Source organism: Excalfactoria chinensis, chromosome 2, assembly GCF_039878825.1.
Source record: "Excalfactoria chinensis isolate bCotChi1 chromosome 2, bCotChi1.hap2, whole genome shotgun sequence".
NCBI classification, from domain to species: domain Eukaryota; kingdom Metazoa; phylum Chordata; class Aves; order Galliformes; family Phasianidae; genus Excalfactoria; species Excalfactoria chinensis.
In genome coordinates this window covers 67,037,321-67,064,188 of record NC_092826.1, presented here as the reverse complement: position 1 = coordinate 67,064,188, position 26,868 = coordinate 67,037,321, and the positions used below count along the sequence as shown (strand labels likewise).

Here is a 26,868-nt window from a genome sequence, read left to right as displayed (position 1 = left end):
TGCCTGGGTCAAGGCCTGAAAATGAGATTTATTGCATAATTGTTTTTGTAACCTACTTGCTATAACCATTTTCCACAGGTGCTCTCTACTTCTTCACCATCTAGAAAGAGAAAAATTTTGCTTGAATGGAGAATGAACTATTTGTGTTCATGTTTTCCCTTCTACTCAGTTATAGAAGAGTGGTGTTGGCCTTTGAGTTACAAAGATGTGGATGTTGATATTCATGTTAATGAACATTTCTTGTCTTAACTCCTAATTTGATATTCATAATATCTGGAGTTTCTGAGATAAAAATAATCCATCCAGTTCTGGAGTGAGATCTGGTAGCCATACTTTGCTAAAATTATACCTTCTGCAGGCTTCCAGGTCCATACTCGGATCACCTACTAAGCAGCTTCATTTTCAGAAGTGCAGAAAATTCATTTTCTGCTGTCTTCATGAGAAGGTGTAGATGATCAAAATCTTCCAGTGTTTCATTTGTGTGTGACAGAATCCAATTTTGGTGGATTTAAATATTTGCACAGTTTAATTCACTTCAACAAGCAGTTCTGGTTTTTACTGCGGCTCCTGGGTTTTGGCTTGCAACTCCCAGCCAAAGTTCACAGCATTTGTCATTTAGCAGCTGCTCTAACATTCATAGTATTAGCTCAGGAGTGGTGATGTTATAGGATTTTTTTATTTTTTTTTCTAGTGATTTCTATACTGTTTGAATAATTATTTGGAATGAAAGATAATGTAAGAGTATTAAAGTAATCAGAGTAACTTCAACTCCTCCTAACATAATCTTTCAAGTTTTGGTTCCATTTTTTGTGTGAAACTTATTTTATAAATCTTTGAAAGAAAAAAAAAAAAAAAAAAAAAAAACGGCAGAAAATTAAGACAAGCTGCAGTTTGAGTACTGGTTGAATTCTGAGGAAGTTAATAATTTCATGTTCTCAAATCTGTTTTGATGTATCAGTTACTGCTAGGTGCATTTTTGCCCCCAGCTTAAAATGGGAAAGTTCATCTGAACCTAAAGATTGTATTGTTGCAGGAAATAAAAATAATGGTTGCCCATAGGATGATACAGGCAGTAATTTCTGATGTACTATTTGTATAATAAATGTCGATTAACAAATGAGTAAGTATCTTAAAAAATGGGCTCTAAATAATGTGAATCAAAATACTTTTTTCCTGCTTTATTTATTGGAGGGCTTTCACCCAGTTGGTTTTCTAGGTCGACATATTGTGGAAGCTTATTTCCAGAGCTAGTCTACACTGTGCTCAATTTGAAATTGCCCTATGAAGGACAGGGCCATTTCTCTCTGTAGGTGCACCACCTCACTGCTTTATCCTCAATCTCATGATTATAGGTTTTGCAGCTTCTACTTTTTTCTCCTCTTCTTGTTTCACAGTTACACATTTAGCACCCTGTGGAGTTCTTGTTCCATGGGAGCAGACAAAGCAAAATAAAATTTGTTTGCAGATATTTCTCATTGCTAAATTCAGGAAAAGGCAGATTGCCTAAATAGAAATGGTTTAATCCAAGAAACTGGGATCTAAAGGTCCAATTCTTTGCAGGTCACGAAGTAGTGAAGCAACTCTAGTGTTGCTTGTGAAAACTAAATTAAATTTCTCAATTTACTTCTGCTTTAGATAATCTAAATTCTTGTTTAGGTTTTCATTTTAGAACAAGAATATAGCTCCCGTTGTCTTTGAGAAGGCTACAGGAAGGAGAAGTTATTCTGTAGAATAGAAATCAAGGTAATTTGTGTAAGATAACAGATTTGCAGTTTTTGCAGAACAGCAGTCTCTGTAACTGAGGAGTTAACAACTTTTTGGTGGTGGTGCCATTTTTATTATGGTCTAGCTTTTTTACTCATTTAATAAATATTTTGATAGCCATGCTTTCCAGCAACTAAAAAATTATGTTCCAAGTTAATAATAACTGTTTCAGCAACATGAGAGATTTTTTTTCAGGAATTGCAGTACCCATGTGAAAATGTTAAGCTTTTCAGTAAGACTGTGTGAAGCTAATTGCAAACAATAGAGTTATTACAGCAGAGTAAGTTGCCCCTTATCTGTCTAATTTAATCCACCTTCTTCTGTATTTGCATTTGTAATGGCTAAAGCCACAAAGATTGTTTGTATGGCCCAGCACAGTGCTAATACACTAAGCTGCAGCTTCTCCATTGCACTCAATAAGCTGAGCAAGCTCCCCCAAATGGAATTTTGAACAATTCCCTTCTCTCCAGTTGTTAAGTACTGACTGTCAGAACATCACAGCTTGCAGGAGGCTACGTTCCTTTCCTAATATTTTCAAATTGCAAATTTTGATTTCTTAATTGTAAAGATAACATTGAAATTTCTGTCTTCATAGATATATAAATATGCCTTTCAAAGCGGATGTTTGCTCACTACTTTTAAGCACTGATTCAAATGCTGAAAAGACTCATTTTGATTCATGAGCAAGTTACACATCATTTACCTTTAATGATATTTACATTTCACCACCTACTTGTCATGTTGTCACTCAGATTTGGAGATCATTTCTTTCTTACTGCAGTGGGGACCTTCACTACAGCGCAATACAGTACCTGCTTAACTATAATCTCTTGAATCAGTTTCTGTAATCCATACAATCATTTATATGTGGTCAAGCCCTTCAGCCTTATAACCTTCATTATTTATTGTCCTAGGTGCTCTGTTTAAATCTGTTACAACTTGTATTTCCTTTGCACAGGCTTTGCAGATGCCACACAACAAACAGGGTAAAAGTAACTGAATTCTTCCTTCCTTTACAGAAACCACTGGCCTTACTGAAGCATAAGAGTTTAGGTGATGTTGCCCCCAGCTTCTCATCCCCTTTTCTAGAGATTTCCATCCTGCTGCAGAGTGCTAGAACAGGAGGCACAGTATAAGGCTGTGCCTGATCATGATGCAGCATGCTGAACCTCAGATAAGGGGAAAATTGCAGTAAGACTTCTGACTCTGAAACTGAGTGAATGAAGCCTGGATGCTGATCCTCTAACTACTAACTGTAGTGCAAAATAATAGTTTTCAGAGGAAGGAATGGTCATGCTCTTCGTTTCAGTAACGTCTCAATCAGCTGCCTTCACTAGATAGACAGCCTTCCTACCTTGGGTTTGTTTAAACTCATATAATAATTTTGAGTGCCTGGACAATTATTTATCATTGTTTTGGACTGGTAATGTAGTATCTCTGATTCTTAGTGGCATGTCCTGTGCAAGTGTTAGAAGGTTGTGGAGAGGACAGGAAGAGTGCTCTGATAGCAGGCTGCATATGCTACATAGAAGAGGGCTCCTTCAGAAGTTGCACTGGGATTTCATCAGGAACATTTGAGAGATTGGTACAAATTAAGCTGTCAGCAGGCAGGCTTGCTTCTCAGGATTTACTGTGGCTTTACTACTTTTCATTTCTCTGCTAGCAACATGCAAAAATTTGTATAAGCTCTTGATGTGCCCAGTTCTTTGGGAAAACAAAAGGCATATACATATTGAAAAATTTATCCTGTTCTTTATCTCATAACAATTTAATTTACTAAGTGGATAGGTTTGTTAATTGTAACACAGGCACATAAATGTGTTAGGTTTGGAAGAATCCAAATTGACAACTATGCCATTTACCATATTGTCTTGAGATATCTACCAGAATAAGGAAACATTTCCTCTTCAGTCATTCTAGTTTCAATTTGAAAATGAGTTAATTCAAAATATCATGCTTTAAAATGAACTGTTAGATTATTAGGAATCCTCATGCATATGAAATGAACTTTTATCACTCTTAATGGTTCCCCGATGCCAATGTGAACATGAGCATCCAAGCAGCAAGTGTTAAAAATGGAAATGGCAATTCCTCAATGCAGCCAAGCAGTTTTATGGCAGATGTGGAGCTGAAGGTACTCCTACTAGCTTTGTCCCCTTTGAGATACTGAGTTGAGCTACTCATAATTGATTTTCTTTTTCATTTTTGTTAAAATTTTTGTTGTAAAATCTTGAGTAGTTTAACATAAAATGCAGCTTTCAAATACAGAATTTAACAATGCAAAAGAAAAAGGGAAAGTGATGTCTTTCTTCACTCCAAAGTCTGGTAGTTAGAACATAACTATTTCAGTTCTTTGTACGAAGTGTAGCTGTTTTATGAAGAAATTATGACTGCAGAAACTTTCCTTAGCTAAATAAATGAAGCCAACATTGAGAACAGGAAGGACTTGAGTACTGAATTCTCCCAGTATGATGACCTTACTGGTTACAGATCCATATTTTAATTTATTTTTAATATCCCTTTCCATCAATATAAAACATTCCAATTCTTTTGTTTAAAATATGTAAAATGGAAGTAAAAGATTGTATTCAGTCACTATTTGCAGCCAAAAAAAGTAATTTGTTCCCTTCAGAAGATGCATATTTCTTCTGCATAGTGTAAAATGATTTTCCTCAAAATACTTTTAAAAATTCATTATGAAAACAATTTGCCTACCCCCTACTTTAAAACAATGCAGGATTCTTTCTGTATGCAGTGATAGTCTCTGAAGACCTGGCTCCACTGAAATCAATAGAGCTTTTCCCCTGATGTAAACTGAAGCTACAGTGTTGCCTACAAGCTAGAAAATAGATTAGCTTTTGTGTGATGAAGGCACAGTGGGAATCTTAGCAGAGTTTTAGGTTTTTATTGTTAAGTTTTGCTGTGAAATGTACAGTGTGGAAGATGTTTTGCCTGTTGATGAGAATTTAATGGGGTTTGTGTGTTTATTCAGACCATGTTTTTGAAATAGTATTCCAACAGAAAAATGATAATAAAGTAAGGTATAGCTAATGGCATTTGCTTTAAGAACCAAGCTTTTATGAACTGTAGAAGTAAACAGAAACATGATGAAGGGCTTACTTGTCTTTTTTCTTTTTTTTCTTTTTTTTTTTTTTTTTCTTATCATTTGAAAATGCTTTCTGAAGGGGTAAGACAGTTTTGTAATGAAAATAAATGAAATATTTTTTTTCAAATTCAATTAGTGACTTCCCTGAATGTATCTTTCAGCCACTGCCAGATAAATGCTATTTATTTATATCTTGTTTCTTGAAGAGGAAGAGGATATATAAATCCTTCAGGAAGCTTACATTTTGATGTGTGAACAAGGCCCCCTGTAAACAGAAACTGGTTTTCTGTTGAGTTTTATAATGCTGCTACATTCATCCTGACCTTTGTTTTGATTTCATGAGAAAGCGGTCTTTTCCTTTAACTAAACAGCGCTGTTACAAGCTCAAAGCTTGGGAGGGGGCTGACATACTCGGGTTGTTTTATCTTACAGCCTATCTTGTCTCTGATGACACACTAGACCATTCAACGTATAAATCAGAAACATTCTTATCTATTGGTGTTTTATCTTCTGAAAAACAAATATTTTGGAAGAGGGAAACTAAAGTTTGGCAAGATGGAACAAAGAACAAAAGATTTATAAGCATTATTAACTAATAAACTGTTTGGTGGTCCCAAAAGAATATTTGAGAATTAATGCTATGTATTAAAACATATCATAAAAATTTACTGTTCGGCTGAGTGTATTTGAATGAACTTTCTGATTTAAATGCTAATTTAAGTTGCCGTGTCTCTCACATGAACAGATGAAAAGGAAAAACACAGAGGAGAACAAAAGTGTTTTCAACATAGACATACTATATACATCAAAGAAATAAGATCCTGTAATAAAAACCTCTCCATAGTATGTTTAATATAGAGATAGAAAGCTCTATCTCAATTCAGTTTTTTGTTTGTTTGTTTTTTATTATCATTATTATTATTTAAAAAGCTAAAATTCAAATATGGGTAAGAATTTAGCCTGGTTTCATAAGGAAATGAATAAAATGAAACTTGAGGTATGGATAGAAGTTAGAATAGAAAATTATTGAAAATTTTGAGAAAAGAGTCTATACAGAGGGCATCTGGAAATGCACTGGCAACATTCAGAACATTGGCGCAAAATGAACTGCTTCCTCTACTGATTATTTTTAGTTGAGAAGTTTTTCCTTGCCTATTTGACATTGTTTTTCATGTCTCACCTGTCTACTCTGTATCAATTTCAGAAAGACTTAGTCATTTCTATAAATTTTATTTTTTGATTGAAAGGTATCAATAGAACAATCAAAAGCAAACAAGGAACTGAAACTTTCAGAGCACTATGAAACAACTGTATTGAAACTAACGTTGCAAAATCTACTGTACTGATGGAATTGTTCTTGCCTATATGATACTAGATCAAAAGCTTGAATTTCAGGATACTTTTACACAGTACAGCACTTCTTTGTCAGTGAACATTTCCAAGGTATTTGCCTTCACAACAGGAGATACTTTGATTAGGAAAACTGAAATACATGGCAAACATTAAATGAAGTAAAAACTGGCTCCCTGACAAATTGAAAAATTTAGTGTTAATGGACAGATATAAATGACTGGGGATGTTTCTAGCAGGATCTGTCTGGAATCATCCCTTGGGTCAATAGTACTTAACATTTTTATCAGCAGTCTAGACAGTGATATAAGACATCTTCAGTAAAGCCTGACCATGACAACAATTCTTGAGGTAGTATATAACATGCTAGATAATTGCAGAAGGTAATAAAACATATTTTAATATTGCCAAACACCATCTTTTTGTGCAGGATAGAAAACTACATGAAACTGTAAAGCCTTGATTTAGGAAAGGACAGGTTATGAAGGATAATTGGGTCTACTTAAGCCCTTCATACAACTCTGAAAGAAAAAGCTCTAATATAATAATGTATGCATTAAAGTCAGACTCTCCAGTGGAACAGTTTTGTTACTGCCTCCGCATGCTTTTCTGGTAAGACTGCTTCTGGATTGCCAGTCCAGGTTTTGGTGCTCAGTCTTAAGAAATATAAGGAAACAGCTGCAATATGAGACATAATGTTGCAGAGAACCTCAGATCGGGGTTTTAACCCTACAAAGCTTTAAGAATTTCAGTTTAGTTTTTCATTATGTACAGGTACTTTGGCATGAAAAATATGTTTGTAGGTACAAGATAAGGAACATTTTCAGTATTATTGATAAAGGCACAGCAAAATTCATGTTGTCCTTTTCTGTCCCTTTTCCCCGTAAATTAAGGGGTAAATACAGTCTTGAATTAATTTGCAAGTTATCTCTGAGGCTTACTAAATAGTGGAACAGCTGATGTGGGGAGGTGATAGACTCATCAATGCTAGGCATCTTTAAAAATCAGAGGAAGAAAGTGAGTGAGCAAGTTGCCCTTGCTAATTCTGCATGGTAACATGGCTGATGGAGGTGAATAGGCAGCTGGGATGGCAAGCTGGGTGCTTCTGGCTGTTCTGGGATCTGTTTGCATTGTTAGTTGTTGTTGTTTTTTTTACAGTTCATGTGCTGTAAGGAGACCAGTCATACACGATCTGTTCTCAGCCTTTACATTAAGGCAAAAAACATATGTGATGTGTTAAAATACACTCTATTCACTAGGCCTTAAGCTTGGAAGGGAATTTGTACAGCCTCAAGGATTGAACAGAAACATTCTGAAGAAGATTTTGGACATAATCTGGAATATCTAACTGATTTGTAATAGTCTATGAAGATCTAAGAATGCTTTCTTGCCTGCAGTACTACAAAACTATGAAACCAGGAAGCTGTCACAAAATAGAGATCCTTCTTGCCACATAACACTGGGGCCTTTATGCCTTTGTGGGATAAGAATTTCTGGGGCATAACTTTTATTCCAACCATAACAGATGGAAAAATTAAAAACTTTCAGGCAAACAATTTTATTTTAGATCTGAAATAGCAACAAAATAGGCTGTTCTGAAAGTAATGCTTTATCTTCTATGGTGTTGCAGATTTTTATAAGCGTGGCATGCAGGTTCTTCTTCATTGCCAGCAAAAAGTCACAGTGAATGGTGGTGACTATGTTGAAAACGAGTGTTTTCTAACGGAGAATTTTTTCTACCAAATAGTGTTATTGTGCTGTGTATGTGTTGTAGTTTCCATGGAAATAAATAGGAGGCATTAATTTTCGAGCAACAGATTTTGATGAATCTCCTCAAAAGTGTATAAGTTATGAGGTTCAAGAATATTAGAAACTGTGCTTGTTTCTTATAGAAGGTCTGCTCCCTTTGGTGCATATCAGTCTATGCAGAATTTGCCTCTACTGATAGGTTTAGCAGTGCTTGGAGTTGTAGGTAAAATATGCACCAAAGGGAGACACATTTTGTCAGTTTTTCCTTTGTAACATGAAAGTAATGCACAGTGTGGACAGTGGTTTGCTTATTTATATACCACCAGATTTTTACCAGTTTGCACTTTTTACTTGCAGTTGATGAGGATTCCTCTTAATTGAATGTTTTAACATATCAACTATATCTTACTTGGTCAATTGGTTTATAAAGGATACTATTGGTTTTCAGCTTACTGTTTTGTAGATCTAATAGATTTTATGGAGATGTAATATAACTAATTTGTAGGTAGATACAACCTATAGGTAGGTTGTATCTTCTCTCAGTGTAATACTGTGATTGGCAGGAAACAGAATAAAATACTTCCATTTGAGATTTGATTTAAAATTCTATTAATGAACTCTGCCATTCGAAACAGTGGAAAAACATCAGAGACTTTTTTTTTGTTAGCTGGCTTTTGTTTGTCTGTTACAAGATCATTTGTATATTTTTAAGTCATGTTTAATTCTTATACTCACTATGACCATTTTCTTTCAGGAATATCAACCTTGTAACACCAATGCCTGTCCAGAGTTAAAAAAGACAACTCCTTGGACACCTTGGACTCCAGTTAATATTTCAGACAATGGTGGTCACTATGAACAACGATTCCGATATACCTGCAAAGCTCGCTTGCCTGACCCAAATTTGCTGGAGGTGGGAAGGCAAAGGATTGAAATGCGTTATTGTTCCAGCGACGGCACCAGCGGGTGCTCAACAGATGGTAAGCAAAGATAGAGTGGCTGCACAGTGCTTCACGTTAGTGAGGTGTCCGCAGTTCCATTTTCAGCACCAAGCAGGAGTTTTTGCTGGCTGGTGTTTTGTGTAACAGAATTGATAATGAAAAGGAGGACACAGTAATAACAGCGGGGAATGTAGGTTGTATTTTTCCAGGTGCAGCTTCATTTTTCATACTAATCAGGTTTATTTTAACACTAACTATGAAATTTTCTAGTTTATTTTAATATTTTGCAGCGATCCGCAGGTAATTACAGGACAACTGAATGCTTGGAGTATTCTCTCACTTCCCTATACTCAAATCCTGACATTTTGCTGGGGATAAGTTCATGCAACACTAATGTATTTTATAAATGGTTAGCTGGAATGAATAGTATTAATGCTGATAAGAACTTTTTGCTCACTAGTGCTAAAGTAATGTGTCAGATTCACGCAGGTGTTTAACTAAATAAGAAATAATAAGGAATTTATGAAGTGGATAATTTCTATTATAAAAGTTTATGTTACACTATTGCCAGCAGTTTAAAGTTCATTTGTATCTGAGATGGAAGACTGAACTCCTGCAAAATTCTTTTTAAATCTAGTGGCATTTAAGTTGGAACTGTTTGTGTGTGTGTATATATATTTATATAAATAATTACATATATATAAAAATTGAATGAAAGTCTTTAATATCATTTTCTTATGTAATTATATATCAGCATTTCTTTTCAAATATTATAGTTACAGCAGGAAATATTGGTATTTAATAATTATAGTTAATACACCTGCTTTCCACATATATGGCTTTTTTTGTATCAAAAATCCAAAATACAGCGTCATACAAGCCTCTGGAAAAATACAAACAAACAAACAAAAAAAAAAATCAACAACAACAAAAAACTGTCTATCCCAGCCAAAACTATGGCAGGAAATGATCCTGTTGCATAGTAACATCATCAGAGAGAAGGACCTTTGCTGATTAATGTTAATACTTTTGAATATTTAAATACTTAATATTGAGTTGTCATCAGAGCGGGAGCTAGAATACATCTGTCTGTTCTTCCTAATAAGTTCCCTCATAACTTCATCATTAATTCATGCCCATTCTTTGATTCTTTTTTGGCCGGTGAATCTTTAATTTTTCTGTAATGAAAGATCAAACCCAACCATCTGACTTTTAATGTGGCAACATTAACTAATGTTCTTCTGGAGAAAAGGGATGGCATTTTGGCTCCTTTAGCCACATCTGATTTCTGATTATTAATATCAGAACAGTATGGAGTGGAATATTTGCAGGGGAACGGGACAGCATTAAGATTTGCTGTGATAAAATTTACTGACTGCCTCTGGAGTACAGGATCCAGTGACACTTTCCTACTCCCAGGTTTGGGTCTGAAGCAACACAATACCTCTCTACTGCTCCTTGATTTCATGGAAAGAGGACACGTGAATAGGAGTTCTGTAATACAGCTATTACTTTTTGAACTGAAAAATCTCATAGGTGTGGGAACCCATTAATTTTGGCAGGTGCTTTCACAACATCTGGAAAGATAGCAAGGAAATATCATTAGATATGACCATATCCCAGATTCTGTTAAACATTACTTTAGTTATCTTTATGTTGAGCTGTACCAATTTGCTGGCTTCTGTAGAAAGATTAATACCAGCACAGCATGCTTGCATACCTGATTACCAAAGTTTTGTTCTACAAAGATGAGTTTTCTGTTATGTGCAGAAGAGAGCCTTTAATTAGAATTTTTCTCATTTCCTATAATCTCCTGCTGCATAACTATAGAAATATCACATTAAATAGAATTATGTTTCACCATCAGATGCTAGCAAAGCAAATTTCTTTTGGAGTGTGGGCTTAGAGGTAGAATTTCTTGCCAGGGATACTATGGACTCTTCCTGAATATTGTAAGACCTTCTGTCTAAACCAACCAAGCATGGCATTTGCACACTGTATTTGTGCTTTTCTGACAAGTTTGATTAAGAGGAAAGAAATGCTGTTTGTTCTTTGCCCTTGGGGTTTCATATTGTGGTCACATAAAAGGCAGACAGGTATTACAAGTAAACCACTATAAGTTTCAAACATATTTGCACGGCTTAAGGAAAATATCTATACAGTCCAGCATTAAAACAGTCTAAAAATTGCCTCACTTCAGGCTTCAGTGTATGCTCTTGAAGCATACTTAATATCTGTTAAACATTCTAATTTATACTCTGCAATTTTTTTTGAAATAAAAAAACATTATGAATAGCATGAAAACTTGTGCATTTATTCTAGGGTTAAAAATTTCACAAGGTATGAGGTTACTTGATTTTTCCACATTGAATTTATTTCATCTAACTGTAGATTCCATTCTAGTCAGCAAATACAGTTACCCTGAAGAATGAGGGATCTATCTGAAGATAAAAGCATGACAAAGTGGACAGAAGTTACCTTCTCATTAGGGTGCTGAATAGAGAAGGATCGCCTTCTTTGACCTGGCAATTCTCTTCTTAATGCAGCCCTAGCTGCAGATGGCCTTCTTTGCCACAAGGGCTCATTTCTGGCTCCTGGTCCATTTGCTGCCCACCAGCACACTCAGGCCCTTCTCTGCACAGCTACTTTCCAGCTGGTCAGCTTCAGTCCTTACTGGTGCATCAGGTTTCCCCTTCACAGGTTCAAGACTTTTCCTTTCCCCTTGTTGAACAACAACATGCAGTTCCTCACTACCTCAGGAGCAGTTCAGCCATCTGATGTATCAGCCATTCCACCCAGTTTTGTATCATTAGCAAAGTCACTGAGTGCACCCTCTGCCCCATTGTCCAGGTCACCAAAAAAAGTTAAATAGAGTTGGATCTAGTATTGACCCCTCATATACAACACTATTGATTTAGCATGACTGTTCAGATCGTTTTCAGTCTACATCACTGTCCACTTATCAAGCCTGTATTCTGTAGATATGTCTGTGAGGATGATATGGGGAAAAGTGTCAAAACTCTTACTTAAGTTGAGATAATTAGCATCTGCTGTTCTCCCTTTACGCACAAACATAGGAATGCCATTGTGAAAGGTTATAAGGTCATTCAAGTAATATATAGTTGAGTATTTCCAGAAGGTAAATTTATCTTGTTATTTTTAATGTCATTAGTGTCATAATGGTAATTTTAAGTGTGCATTTTCTGTCAGAAAAGAAAATTCTAGAAGCCCATATATGAATACTATATATACTGCTGTAAATATGTAGAAAAATGCCATGTAAAGACGAAAACACATGGTAACATTTGCTGCAGACCAAACCACATACTGAAAAGATTTGTTAGAATATTCTTCTGTTTAACAGCTAAATTTCATCAGAGTAGACGATCCCTCTCTCTCTTACCTCCCAGTTTAAATTGCAAGAAATTTGACACAATAATGCCAAATAAATTTGCATATTTTCTGTAGGTCTGAGAAGTATACATCCTGGAAATATGTCTTCAGAATATGCTAGTATTTTTATGAAGTGATACATGCTGCAGTGTTTTATGAAGAAAATAACAGGCAACCTAGTCTGATTAAGAACACTTCTGCCATTGTTTGCGCTGCTGTTAATGTAATAGCTGAAAATACCCCAACAATCCTCATTTGAAGTCCTGATAATTAAAAATTACTGTTACTTTGTTCTCACAGCTCACTGTGTATTTAATTTCATTCAATGTTACAAAGTTGTTGTAGTCGTTTGTTGATTTATTTATTTATTTATTTTTAATGAAGGAAGGATTTTTTGTCTTTTACAGAGCTAGATAGCTAGCCTATATTCATTATTCCTGTGCTGTTTCTATGTACTTGCTCTCATTTTGGATCTGAATCTGTGTCATGTTTCTTGAAATGCTGCTTTTAATATCTTTGTGAAATAGAATCTGACTCAGCAGGACAGTAATTGTTACCCTCTATAATCCCTGGAAGGTTTTATCCATTTTTAGTAATTTTACATTGCTCTCTTTTGGGATTTTTTTTTACTAATCTCAACAGTTTCTTATTACATATATTTATGTGTCACTGCATCATCGTTCCAATATTGCCAATTGTTATCAAGTGTTGAAGAAAACTATGCAAGACTCATTTATTTTGAGCCGACTGTGAACGTACTTTTCAAGGCAGAACTTAGTTATGCCTTTTGCACTGGTAGGAATGGAGCATAGTTGTTTCACTTCTGTGAAATAAGTGCTTATAATAAAGGCATCAGTTAGTGGTCCACTGATCATAGAATCTCCACTGTTGCCAGCAATGGGGAAAGTGAACAGCTTTGACATGGTAGAAAATCCCAGAGATGCTTATTGGTGATGCTTAGCAACAATTCTACAGCTTGAGTGAGTCCAGTGTTCTGATTATAGCTGAGGGAATCTCTTCCTGTGCAGGATCAAGCCTGTAACTGACAAAAACACCACAGCTAATTGCACCTTATTAGAACAATTTCATTTGGGACCATATCCAGGCATATAGGTCATATCCTGTAAACACAATGCTTTTGGCTTTTTTTGCTTTTAATGATAAATAATGGACTTCAGTTTCCATCCTGTGTAGTCTAATGCCTTTTCTTGGTACTAAACTATCTTAGAAAAGTTGTTTTCCACTTTCCAGACAGTTATGTTCTCTAGAAAGCATTTTATCACATATGTCTCCAAAAGGTTAATTTCTATAGTTTGTATGTGGATTAAAACACTTTAACTCATGGAAAAAATAAAATAAAATAAAATAAAATAAAAAAATAATTGTGAACTGGCAAAATTATTTCCTTCTCAAAACAGCAGTTTCACTAGTCTTTGTTCAGTTAAAGTTGTATACTGTCTAAAATCTGACTATGTTTATGGCCGAGATCATGCACTGCTTTCCAGAAGACCCATGAAACTCTTGGTAGAGCAAGTGCTGGTGAGACAGACTGGGTGGAGGAAGTGGGAAAAGCAGAAGTAGCTCAGTGAGCGGCCACAGGCAGTTCAGTTCTGTCTTCTGTGCCAGCCCATTGCTCTGAAACAGAGGCAATAATAGTTAGGAGCTGGATTCAGGTCTTCACTGCAGTTCTGTACAAGTAAGTGATGATGAAATTTCTACAGTGGAAGAAATTCTTGAGATCATAGAATCATAGAATGGCATGGGTTAAAATGACCTCAGAGATCATCTAGTGTCAACCCTCCTGCCAACCACTAAACTAGGCTGCCCAGAGCTACATCCAGCCTAGCCCTGAATGCCTCCAGGGATGGGGCATCCACAACCTCCTTGGGCAACCTGCTCCAGTGTGTCACCACCATCTGAGTGAAAAACTTCCTCCTAATATCTAACCTATATGAACCTAGGTTTGATTTTTGAGATTAAAGGATGAGATACTTCTAGTTATATGAGTAAATATGAGAAAGACAAGATAACCTTGGGATTAGATACGGTTTTAATTCTGTATTATTTTTCTTCCTTTATTTCATTAGGATTATCAGGGGATTTCTTGCGTTCTGGACGATATTCTGCTCACACCATCAATGGTGCCTGGTCACCATGGTCTGCATGGTCTCAGTGCAGTCGTGACTGCAGTAGGGGTATACGGAATCGCAAACGGGTCTGCAGCAATCCTGAGCCCAAGTATGGTGGTCTTCCTTGCCTTGGTCCATCACTAGAGTACCAGGAATGCAACATTTTGCCTTGTCCAGGTAAGAGTCAACTAGAACAAGAGAAGTATGTGAAAATATTGTAACTTTTCCTTGTGGCGTGGTTTTGGTTGCTTATTTGTTTCAGACAATTACATCGAGTTTTGTTTTGTCTTGTTTACGTAAATTACAGCACAAATAGTTGATCTGTAAACCTTTTATTTCTGAGGAGACTAGCTCAGTCCTGTTTATCTTGCCAAAAGTTTACACGGAAATTTCAGTGATTATGTTTTGTTGTAGAATGCACATTCATGGTAACTGCCTATAAATGTGAAACCCATTGTATTTTATGATGCAGGAATATCTTTAAATAAGGTGAGTACATATCTAAGACTTGATTGATGGATAAATACCATGTGGAGAAGTCTTTTTCCCCTGTTGCTTTTCAGAAAATCATTTTTCTTTGCCTCCGGCAAGAGATTTTCACAAGTTTGCTCAGTAATGTGTTCATACCCAATAGAATCTCCCAAAATAATTACATTAAAGTGGATTTGAGTAAGATTCTCCAGTAATGTCAGATAGTTTACCATTAACAATATTAACAGCTATGTCATCTTTCCCTTTTGATACTTTGGTTGTAAAAACATAATTTCAATAAGTAATCTCAGAAGAGAAGAAATTCATTATGGGAATGCTGGAATAGTCTTTAACTTCAAAAATATCATTTTCATTACAGTGATTGCTAAAATCTGCTGGCTTTTGAGTATAGAGCCTCTAGCAAATAGAGTTCAGCACTGGTCACCGTAATTGCTGGTATCTTAATCAGGCCCTAGATTATTCCTGGAATTTTGAGCTTCTTCTTCACTTAAGGGTTGTTTTTTTTGTTTTTTTTTTTTAATGATTCTGTAAAAAGGACTGCAAGTGAAGTACACGTTTTCCAGAAACTACTTTAGGTTATAAATCGTTTTTGTATCACAGAGATTTAGAAAAAAAAAAAAAGGCATCTTGGTTCTAGCCACCTCACAACTGTCATAAAACAGACATCCAAATTCAAAAGCTTTTGAGTTTTGAAGAAGGCTTTGCGAGGGGGAGCAGGGAGGAGGGAGGGGGGGGGGAAGAAAAAGGAAGAATATAGTTGAGAATATACAAAGATACAAAAGTGCAGTTTGAATAGGAGGAAACAATATACAGAAAGCTATAGAAAGACAGATAATGAGAAGCTCAGTTTTGTGTTTTTTCCTGTATCAATACAAAAGTTTAGATATAAGCTTTCCTACAACTGTAATTGATTAATTATGTGTAACTCTGCCTTTCTGAAGGAAGAAGGAATGTCCTTGTGTTTAGTGTGCTTCTTCAGAGACAAATTTCATTTGTATTTTTAATGCAAAGTAGAGTTGGACAAAGATATACAGTTTGAATGAAGTATATATATATATATGATAGGCTGCAAGGAACCATGAGGCTCATCAGCAACAGAATTGTTGTCTATAATTAAAAAGAATTATCAGGGCCTCAGTTAGATCTCAGATTAATTTGAAGGCAAAACATTGTAAGTGGCAAATGTAATTTTTATTGATGACTTGGAAAAAAAAAAAAAAAAAGATTGCTGAATAAGGCTTATTCATAACTCATACCTGTTTATTAATTTGTAGAAGGTGAGTTTTTTAGTTGGAAAACTGTATCGATGAAAATGAATTCTGGTAAACATGATTATCTGCTAGGTTGACATCATGAAACCTCAACAAGAAAGTCAAGAAATAAACAATACATAGGTGAAGAGCCTTTGGTCCAACCTATGCATACAAACTTGGCAGACACCACGGTAGAGGCACAGAGATCAGGCAGCAGGAAAGCTTGTCCGTGGATCGCTTCATAACCTTCTCATTAACCACTGCCCTGGGTGACTAGTTTTTATTTCCCAGATGCCTGTATTCAAGACTAGTATATTATGCCATTCTTACCCAGGCTATGTATGTGAGTTTCTAAAACATTCTTTTTTGGCTTTGATCATACAGTCCTTGCTGATAATCATGGGAAAAAGATGGGTGTGGATACAGATCTCATCATGGTATTAATTTCTTACTTACAGCAGTCTATAGATTGAGATGGGGGGACTGAGCAAAAGTGGATACGTCATGACCCTTTTGCCACAGAGGAATAAAACAGGAACTTTGCATGATTCAGTCTTGTCTGTGTAAGTAAAGAGATGCAGCCAGAAAGGAAAAGGAACATGAGGGATTTTTTTTCTGACCGTGATGCTAGAGAACTGGACATACTACTAGAAATAAAAGTGCAAGACAGAAGAATCTGATACTTTGAAAGATTTGAGTTCCTTCAGGGTTAGGACTACTTCATGTGTTTTGTAATAGCACCCATCTATTTATTCATAATCCAGTTATTAACTGTTCAGAAATATGTAAGTTAGTAGGAAGGAATGAATTGGCTGTCAAAAAGAAGCAGTCCTGTTAATTCTGTCTTAGGTTCTATTGTTCTACCTATTTTGCTGATTGCAGACAGGGTAAAACCCTTAAAATGAGAACTGATGAAAAAGACAAGTGATAGATAAATACACTGAGTAATGCTTAAGTCCTGCTGAAAGCCAATAGGACATAATGCGCCTAAATCATTTAAGCTGGGTTCAGTGTCATTCAGGAGGACCAACACAATGAGAAAGCCCATGGAGCAATCACAAAGTGCATGGGACTCTCTTGTCTGGTTAAGTGTCTTGCAGCACAATTTTAAATATACATACCAATAGCCAGTAGTTTATTATTAAATGTACAGCAGGATCATATAACTTTAAAAAATAAATAAATACTGAGGCCAACTAGAAACTGCCTTCAGCAGCTACTCCTAAATTATTCTTGAGGGGAGAAAGAAACTACTATTAAGTTTCTCCCACAGTTTGTAGCAAGGGAAATAATAAGCACTGAAGTGTGGATTGTTAGGAGTTACTGGGCAGGTCGTTTTTTGTTTATAGTGCTCAAAGGCTAAATATTTAATGGTAAATTAAACAGTTCCAGAAATATACCAGAAATTAATTGCACCCAAGCCCAGGGATACAATTTGTTTACACTGCACAAGTTTTAGAATGTTCCCTTATACAATTTTGGCTTCAACTATCTAGATTTCTCTAAAGTAATCTGCTAAAATAATCTGTAAGTTAGTGTATAGTTAGACCTATTTGCACTACTTAGCTTACAAGCAGCCAAACAGTTTTGAGAGGCAGGAGAACTTGCACTAGCAAATTATGTTTTGGCCCTGTGCCTCATCTCCTTTTTTATGGCTCAGAGATGTGCTGAATAGAGTTGAGCTGGCAAGCACTGAACAGTCTCGATAACTATAGAAAGAAACCATGAATGTATTTCTGCTTTCTTTTTGTTACTAATATGTGGTCAGTATAAAAAGAAGGAAACTACAGTCGCGCGTATTAGAATTTTGTTAATCTTGAGGGTTTGTGAGATATTCACATCATGAAGAGAAATCAGCGATGAAGAACATTTTTTACACAGTAAATTCATCAGATTTGCAAACATTACTGGGATTTACTAAATAAATGATATATTCTCCTGGAAATAATAATAATAATCAATGTAAGACATTCTGTCTTTGTGTAGCTCACAACATTATACATCTGCTATTACTGTAGGAAAAGACAGTTTTCTCTTCATCTTTGTTTTTCTTTTCTTTTTGTTGGCTTCTTTTTTCTTCTTTTGCACAGAGACACACCTCAGTATAAATGCATCTATGTAGATACCACCTACAGTATATATGCATCCCCTAGTCAATTATTGATCACTGCTTTTTTCTTCATTATTGCTTTTATTATTTTTACCCTTCTTTTAACCTACAAATAGGCCATGAGGAAACAAAGGCCTATTTAAAGAAACAGGCAGAAGTATCCTGCAATAAATTCCTGTACCAGAGTGAAAAAATCAGTTGCTCCAGTGGCAATAAAGCTCGGCTCTGAGACTGCTAATGCCTATCTTTCCATAGGCATGGGTCTCTCTAGGCTACTTCTGTTGCCAGTGTGGAGAGAACTGAAATTCCGTTTGAAAGCAACCACTGCTCTTGTAATCTACAGGTCTCAGCTTCAGACTTAAACCCAATTTGATCCTTGGGTTTTGTTGTTGTGCCTTTCCAAAAAGCATTAGTTTGTCTTCTATGTTTCTTCACTGCACTAAAAAGGCTAACCTGTTTTTATGAATGAAAGGTAACTAACATCACGGAAACAAGTCTTTGTCTTTGCAAACTTTGATGTCAGAATTTCCCTTTTCCACAGTAAAACACACACAGCTATATCTCACAAGATTAGGAAAAAGACTGAGTGATACAGGATGGGGTGACATCTGGGTGCCTGGATGGGAGCAGTACTGTTAGTTCCTTAGATTTATTTTTTAGTCAGCTGTTGTGAAACCCACCACTTGCATTTTCATGGAAAGAGAATACTGCACCTCTATTTATATTCCTTCATAGAAAAGATCAACCTTTCTCACCTTTATTTACTCTCTTTTGCTATGCTTTCAAAAAGATGAACATAAAATGTTATAAACCTTAACCCCCAAGCCCCAAAGAATATTGTTATTGGCTATTTAAATTTGAAATGAGACCTGACAGTATATAAACAGTCCTGCAGTCCTATTTGTGCTCTCTTGAAAGGTGAGGGCATTGTGTCATCCCCACTTCCTTTGTCATTCTTATAAAACCCAAGTGCATAGCAGGATATCCAGTGTACTTGATAGTCTCTTGGAAATTCTCCAGTAATGTGAATTTTTTATCATGTCCCCAGGAGGTCATGTTTCTGTACACTGTTTTTTCCTAGAACAACCTCTTCCTCCGACTTCTTTTCATTACAGTGAAGAAATATTTATTAACCACAACACAGTCAGTAGGCAAAAAAGTTCTTACTTTATGTGAAGTTAAAACAAACAAACAAATAAAACATTGTTTGAGAGCTCTCTGCTAGCTGAAGAGGCCTTTTTTTTCCAAAAGGGACCAACCTCAGTAGTTGTCAGGAAATGCAGACAGTTTATATCTTCCATTGTGGAACTATTTTAACTACTTTCTCTTGTCCATCAGCTCCACAATCTGCTACGTAAGTGTGTGTAGTGACTGTAGTGGCTGGAACTTTTCTTGCAGCTGTGTATTTTTCCTCCTACAAGAAGCAAAAATAACATTAAGGACTCCATAACAAAAGAGGAAAAAAAACATCATGCACACACACACACACAAACAGATGGTGCTGCGTTGCTAAGCAACTTTTAAAAAAGATGAAAGAAACCACAGAACTCTAAGTCTTGTAAAAACTGAAGAACTAAATACCCATTCCTTTGATCTTATTTAGCCATGATGATGCTTTATCATCCTCTGTTGCTGAGAAAGAAAAGTCCTGAGGACAAACAGAAGAGGTAGTTATGATAGTCCTCGAATGGCCTAGAAATTTAGACTGTCTGTAAGCAGTTGCTAAGAAAAGCAGTTATAATTACACTGTCCAGCCTAACCATGATTAACATTCTCTGCTATATTGTGTCTGTTCTTTTCCATCTTCCTCAGTCTCGCTTGTCCCACTACATCCTGAGACTTGTGGTGTAGCTGGACCACCACAGCTGTGGAGCATGGTGACATTCCAGGACGTCACACTGGTCTCTTTATTATTGATCACTTATGGATAGACAGCAGCAGCAGTTTCAAATGCATGCACATTTTGTAATTTTCATTCTTGTCCACTGAAAATTATGTAGAAGATGTTGGGGTTCACTGCCTCTATTATGCTGAACAAGACATAGGGAATGTTTGCAGACAGTTTATCTTCTATCCAGGCAATTTGTGGCTGACAAATCAATAAAGGTCTATGCACTGCAGTGGGGATCCAGCTGATTATTTATTTGACCTAATAGAGAATCATTTTAAATTTAAAAATTAAAAAAAAAAAAAAAAAAAAAAAAAAAAAAAAGAAAGAATATCTGGAAACATAAAGCTTGATATCTCGTAAAATGAGTTGCTGGATAACAGCTTCATCTTTTATTTGGAATTATTTAAAAAATAGTAAAAAAAAAAAAAAAAAAAAGCAAGTTCTCATTAAAAGATATTATGGCTTGTCTTGAAATTGTTAAACAGTTGCATGGTATGTTTCAACAGCACTGAGGACTAATAACCTGTGGCTTTGTTAGGTATGAGCTTGTATGATACAACATTACCAAAATTATCAAAGGCAAAAAAAAGATATGTGAGTGAGAAAATAAGTCAGGCACTCTACAGAGATGTGGTATTTATTTATTGTTGGTAGCTTAAAATTCTCTCACACATCTGTATAGCTAAATTATTTGGCTTATAAAAATATCCCGAAAGAAAAACATGTAGCAGCCATTGAATTCCTTAGTAACCAAAATAATATTCTCTGCATATAGCTGCAGATTGCCCAAACCTGGTCTGACCAGTCAGAGACTAGATACATTACTTGCAAGAGGTTTTACTTACAGAGAGTGCCATCTCATTGCTTTCTTGACTGATTGAGAGAATAAAATGATCTATATTCAACAACTTTGTTTACAGGGTTAGGATGCTAACAGCCTTAGGTATGCACAAGCAAATTAGTTTGATTAGCACATGAGAACCTGAGTGAGGGTTTGCTGTATCTGAACTTACATTCATAAATGCACATATAAGTTTCAGTATCAAAAGGACCACATTCTCCTAGCTCATTTTGTCAATTTTGCAGTCTTTGCTTGGAAATCATTCTATTTGATTCGCCAGGTGCATTTGTGATATACAGTGCAATCAAGCTGTCTTTTTTTAACTTTTTACAATCTCTCTATCTTAAGATTAGATTTGGAACTTCCTCTGTGCCTGTGAAAGATAATTATGAAATAGCTTTTCAATAAACCAGTGGAAATTATTTTAATCTTTAAAAAGCTCCTTGATTAACTGGATGGAAAGAATCAAAACTAGTCACTGTGAAATGCTTTGTAAATGTTACAGAGACTCTAGTGACAATCTTTCAGTGAAGCACAAAAATCAAGTCTTACAAGGAATGTCCTAAATCAGTATGCTACAAAAACTGTGAACAAAAAATGCATACTTACTTTATATTCTTAAAAGCAGTCAATATTAAATTTTCCTCTCCTGCGGTAAAATGCCAACTGCTACTCTGAGTGATGGAAGGGAACAAATGCAAATGCTACGTTCTCTTCAGAATCCTGTAATAAAAAAAAAAAAAAAAAAAAAAAAAACACACAACAATAACAAAAAATACCAACTTTACTGGGAAGCTGCCATTGTTACACATAAGGTCTCTTCTATTTATGTCAGTTAAATAATATGCACTGTATTTCCTTTGATTGGGTGGAGACATGGCAAATCAATTCCTTAAGTAATAAGAAAGCAAATGTAAGCACTCTAAATAGTAGTTTGAAAAGAAATTTATTTTTGCAAGATGTGAATATTTTGAAAGTTTATTTATTTTTTCTTTTTTTCCAAAAACGAAGAGAGGTAAAGAAAATAAAGAGGCTATTTGCAAAGTAGAATGTACATGTGACTTTGTCATGTGTCTACAGATAGAAAGACTTCAGCAAATGGGCCAAATATGGCCATAAACGGCAGAAACACATCCTGGAACAACAACTTTAAGGACAGTGGCTGGACCCAGTTTGGTAAAGGCAATTAGGCCAAGTTTAATTAAGGCCTGTCCTCCAGTGGCCATGTTTTGAAAGTTGTCTGAGAAATGGGGCTTCTCTGATAACCAGGCTACTTTTCAGAATAACCTATTGAAGATTCTGGCTCTAGATGAAGAAGAATTTGACATAAATACTAATGGATTTTATTATTTTTTAAATGTTTCCAAAAACATTTGTTTGAAATTTAAAGCAGAAACTCCTTTTTTACATTCTTCTGTTACTTTTTGAAACTACTGTCATCATTCTGCCAATGGCAACTCTGCTAGAGCTATAGAAAAACTGTAGTGCCCCATCAAACCCCAAAACTGTTTGACGAACTGAAATGGATTGTACAGCTAAACTAGTCCCACTTGGGTTGTGAAAGAAAATCTGGATTCTGCAATCTTCTTTTTTGTCTATTTTTGGGTTGTGTTTTATTTTGCAGTTGAAAATTTACTTTAGGCTTATAGCACTTGTGCTAAACAAGCTTTGTTATTTTATTTCTTCCGAAATGAAAAAAAGAAGAAAAAGATGAAATTAGTTTTACCTTAAAACTATTATGCTGCTCTCTGAAAGTGTATTATGTGAATGTGTAACATTGTTAGACTTCTCATTGGCTTTTTAATGATGCAAATTTAGTCATTTTGTAATATGGTATCATGATATGGTATGGATTCATTTCATTGGCTTACATTCAGTAGGAACTACAAACGTCCACTATTTTCAGTAGGCTATAAGTTAGATCCACAAAATATGAAAAGGACAGACTGGATTATGCCATATCACACAATAATTTTGAATAATATCCTACTTTGTGTCTTTCCAGTGGATGGAGGCTGGTCTTGCTGGTCATCTTGGTCAAAGTGCTCAGCAACTTGTGGAGGAGGGCATTACATGAGAACCCGCTCCTGCACCAATCCTGCACCGGCATATGGAGGAGATATTTGTCTTGGCCTGCACACTGAAGAAGCCCTTTGCAACACACAGCCATGTCCAGGTATAGCAAATCAGCACATGCAGTTTTCTTCTTTGTGTGCAACAAAGCATATAATTTCCAGTTGAGCAACACAGTGTTACTTGATCTATTATTTAGGAGCAAATCATTTCCCTCCTTTATTAAGTGCACAATCAGCTCTTACATGCTATGATTAAAGTAAATTAAATTTAGGGATACCAAAAAGAACAAGAAAGACTTCTATAGGTACCTCAACCAGAAAAGGAAAGTCCAGGAGGTCATACACTTCCTAGTGAGAGACACAGGCAGGCTGGTAACAATAGATGAGGAGAAGGCTGAGGTACTTAACAACTTTTCTGCCTCTGTCTTCCCTGCTCACTGCTCGCTGCACAGCCCTAAGACATTAGGTCTGGTAGGAGGGGATCAGGAGAGGAACATCCTTCCCACTTTAAGCAAAGATTAGGCTCATGACCACCTGAGGAACCCAAACATCTGCAAGTGTATGGGTCCCAGTGAGATGCATCCTGGACTCGTAAGGGAATTGGCTGATGTTGTTGCCAAGACACTGTCTATGGTATTTCAAAAGTCGTGGTAATCAGGTGAAATCCGTGGTGGCTGGAAAAAAGGAAACACCATACCCATTTTTAAAAAGGGTAAAAAAGATGACCCTGGTAACTACCAACCTGTCAGTCTCACTTCTGTGCCAGGGAATACCATAGAATATACATGCTCCTGCAAGCTTATGATAAGGCACATGTATGGTGATATGGGAGAACCAGCATGGCTTCACCAAGGGCAAATGGTGCTTGATCAACATGGGGGCCTTTTATTATGGTGTCACTGCAACAGTGGACAAGGGAAGAGTCACTAATGTCATCTATCTCAACTTCAGAAAGGCCTTTGCCATGGTACCCCACAACATCCTTCTCTCCAAATTGAAAATATATGGATTTGATGGATAGACTGTTCGAAAAAGTACTAGCTGTAGGATTGAGTCCAGAGAGTTGTGGTTAATGGCTCAATGTCTAGATAGAGATTAGTGAAAAGTGGTGTTCCCCAGAGGTCAGTGCTGGGGCCAATACGCTTTAATATCTTCAGCAGTGACATTGACAGTGGAATCAAGTGCACCCTCAACAAATGATTACACCAAGCTATGGGTGTGGTTGACACACCTGAGGGAGCAGATGCCATTTAGAGGGACCTAGACAGGCTTGTGAACCATGTGAACCTCATGAGGTTCAACAAATCCAAGTGTATTGTCTTGCACTTGGGTTGAGGCAACCCTATTACCAATACAAATTGGGGGGTGAAAGGATGGAGTGCAGCCCAGCCAAAAAAGACTTGGGTGTACTGGGAAGCTGGACACAAGCCAGCAATGTGCTCTTGAGCTCAGGAAGCCTACCATATCCTGAGCTGCATCAAAAGATGTATGGTGAGCAGGGTGAGGGAGGTGATCCTGCCCTCTACTCTCTGGTGAAACCTCACATGGAGTACTGTGTCCAGATGTGGATTGCAGGAGAGATGCAGATTGGTTGGAGCACATCCAGAGAAGAACCACAAAAATGATTTAATGGATGGAACACCTCACCTATGAGGACAGGCTAAGAGAGCTGGGGCTGCTCAGCCTGAAGAAGAAAAGGCTGCTAGGTGCTTTGATAGCAGCCTTTCAGTATCTAAAGGGGAGCTACAGAAAAGAAGGGGACAAACTCTTTAGCAGTGTCTGTGGTGACAGAACAAGGGGAAATGGCTTCAAGCTCAGGGAGTTTTAGGTTAGATAAAATGAAAAAGCCTTATAGTGGTGGTGAGGTACTGGAACAAATTACCTAGTGCTGTGGTTGATGCCTCAGCCCTGAAGACTTTCAAGGTGAGGCCGGATCAAGCTCTGGGAAAGCTGATCTGGCAGTAGTTGTCCCTGTTCATTGCAGGGGAGTTGGACTAGATAGCCTTCAGAGGTCCCTTCCAACTCTAAGGATTCTATGATTCTAAATAGTATAATAACAGAATTATGGCCTACAGGAGACCATCTCTTCCTTCCTTGTTTGAAAATTACACTAGAATTACAATTTAAATAATCATATTCTGGTTATGAATGAGCTAAAATATTGTAATATTTGAAGTGGTTCTTGTAACAGAATGGGAGACTTCTAATAGCAATATCCCAAATAAGTGCCTTTGTTATAATACTAAACGTTCACATCAATCAGATTGCTGAGATTGCATATTCAATAGCATGCATATTACAAGGTCTTTCAAGTACATAATACTTAGTATTAACCTTTGTTTAAGCCCTTTTCTTTTGTATAAAACGGAAAGCAAGCTTTAATGCTCTTTGTAAAATAAATTCTTCATCTTTGGATGTTAAGGGGCAGAGACTTCATATTTTTAAATCACTGCAAAGAACCTGGTAAATGAAATGTCTCAGCACTTCTGGTGGTTGTATAATGTTATGGATCATGACCTTTTCATTAACTCTGCTTTTTTGAACTATATTAAAGGAACCTGAATTTTTAGTGAAACTTAAGTCAGATGAAGAGAGTAAAATTGCAGGAGCAGATAAAATAAAGAGTGAAAACACAGTAGGAGAGTTTGTTTTCATTTATTGCTGATTAATGGATTATAGGCAATAGTAAAAGGAAATAAATAGCTTCAAGGAACTCCAGTGCCAGGTTCTATCTTTGGATAACTGACAACTCCTAGATTTCATGGCAACGTTTTTGACTCATATGTTGAGGTTATATAAGTAAAGGCACAAGCCCCATGAATATGAATTTATAGATCTTATTACCTGTGCTGAACCACACTTTCAGCTGATCTCCTTTTTCCAGGCACTGCATGTCCTGAAGCTGAATAGAAATACATACTTAGTCAAAATTAAAGAAGATGAAACACTCTGTTGGGTTTTTTAAAAATACACAGAAATTGAGTGATTATTTTGTTTTTTCAAGACAAATATCATATTTTTGTACATAGCTGCCTCGGGATCCTTAAGGCATCTTTTAAAGGTCACAACTAGAGTGTTCATTGTGCCACTATTGTAGCTATTTCTCTTGCATTTATTTTCTAGTGACATTTTTTCTAGAAATGACGGTTTTCAAATGTTTATATATAATCTCTTCATCTTGTTTTTGACTGCCTGTTACTCAAGATTTAAAACAGATAGTGGATGAAGGAGGTTGGTTTCAGTATGGTGCAAGAAAGTGAAAATGTTTATAAAGCAATAAAATTTTAGAGTTCAAAGTACATATCTCAAATTACTGTCATACTTATTATTTTATCTCGGGCTCGCTGAAAATTTGCCATAGATTTTGAAAACAATTAGATGAGAGAATGGTCCTTGCCTCATGTGTGTGCTGTAGATTTCACAACGTTTTTACTGTTTTTATTTCATATTGGTCTGGTACAAAAGTGACCCACCCTTGTCAAGTTTGGGCAGACTCCTGCATCCCTGCACAGCCATTTTGCTGTGGTGAAGATCATAAGGCCAGTTACTGCTGTTAGAGCAGATCTGATAATACCTTTGATAGCATTTGGTGCTTGAGTGACGTGTTTAATATAATGCTACCTGGTATCTAGGAACCAGCAACCAACACAGAAATGTTTGTGGAAATTATTTATAATGTTTCTTAGGTTATGAAGAAAAGATTTATTGGCATTTGAAATAGTACTTTTTTTGGCAAAAGAAAACTAGTAGAAAATTAAGATTTCCTGAATCTTG

At 36.2% G+C, this 26,868-nt stretch overlaps 1 protein-coding gene across 1 annotated transcript in view; it reads left to right on the top strand.

The window, feature by feature from the left end:
- Positions 1 to 26,868, top strand: part of SEMA5A (semaphorin 5A) — a 306,555-nt gene that overhangs the window by 267,573 nt on the left and 12,114 nt on the right. Inside the window, exons 17-19 of the mRNA XM_072327729.1 lie at positions 8,724 to 8,949; positions 14,391 to 14,609; positions 23,025 to 23,195. Coding sequence (XP_072183830.1) covers positions 8,724 to 8,949; positions 14,391 to 14,609; positions 23,025 to 23,195 — 616 coding nt within the window. The remainder of the gene's footprint in view (positions 1 to 8,723; positions 8,950 to 14,390; positions 14,610 to 23,024; positions 23,196 to 26,868) is intronic.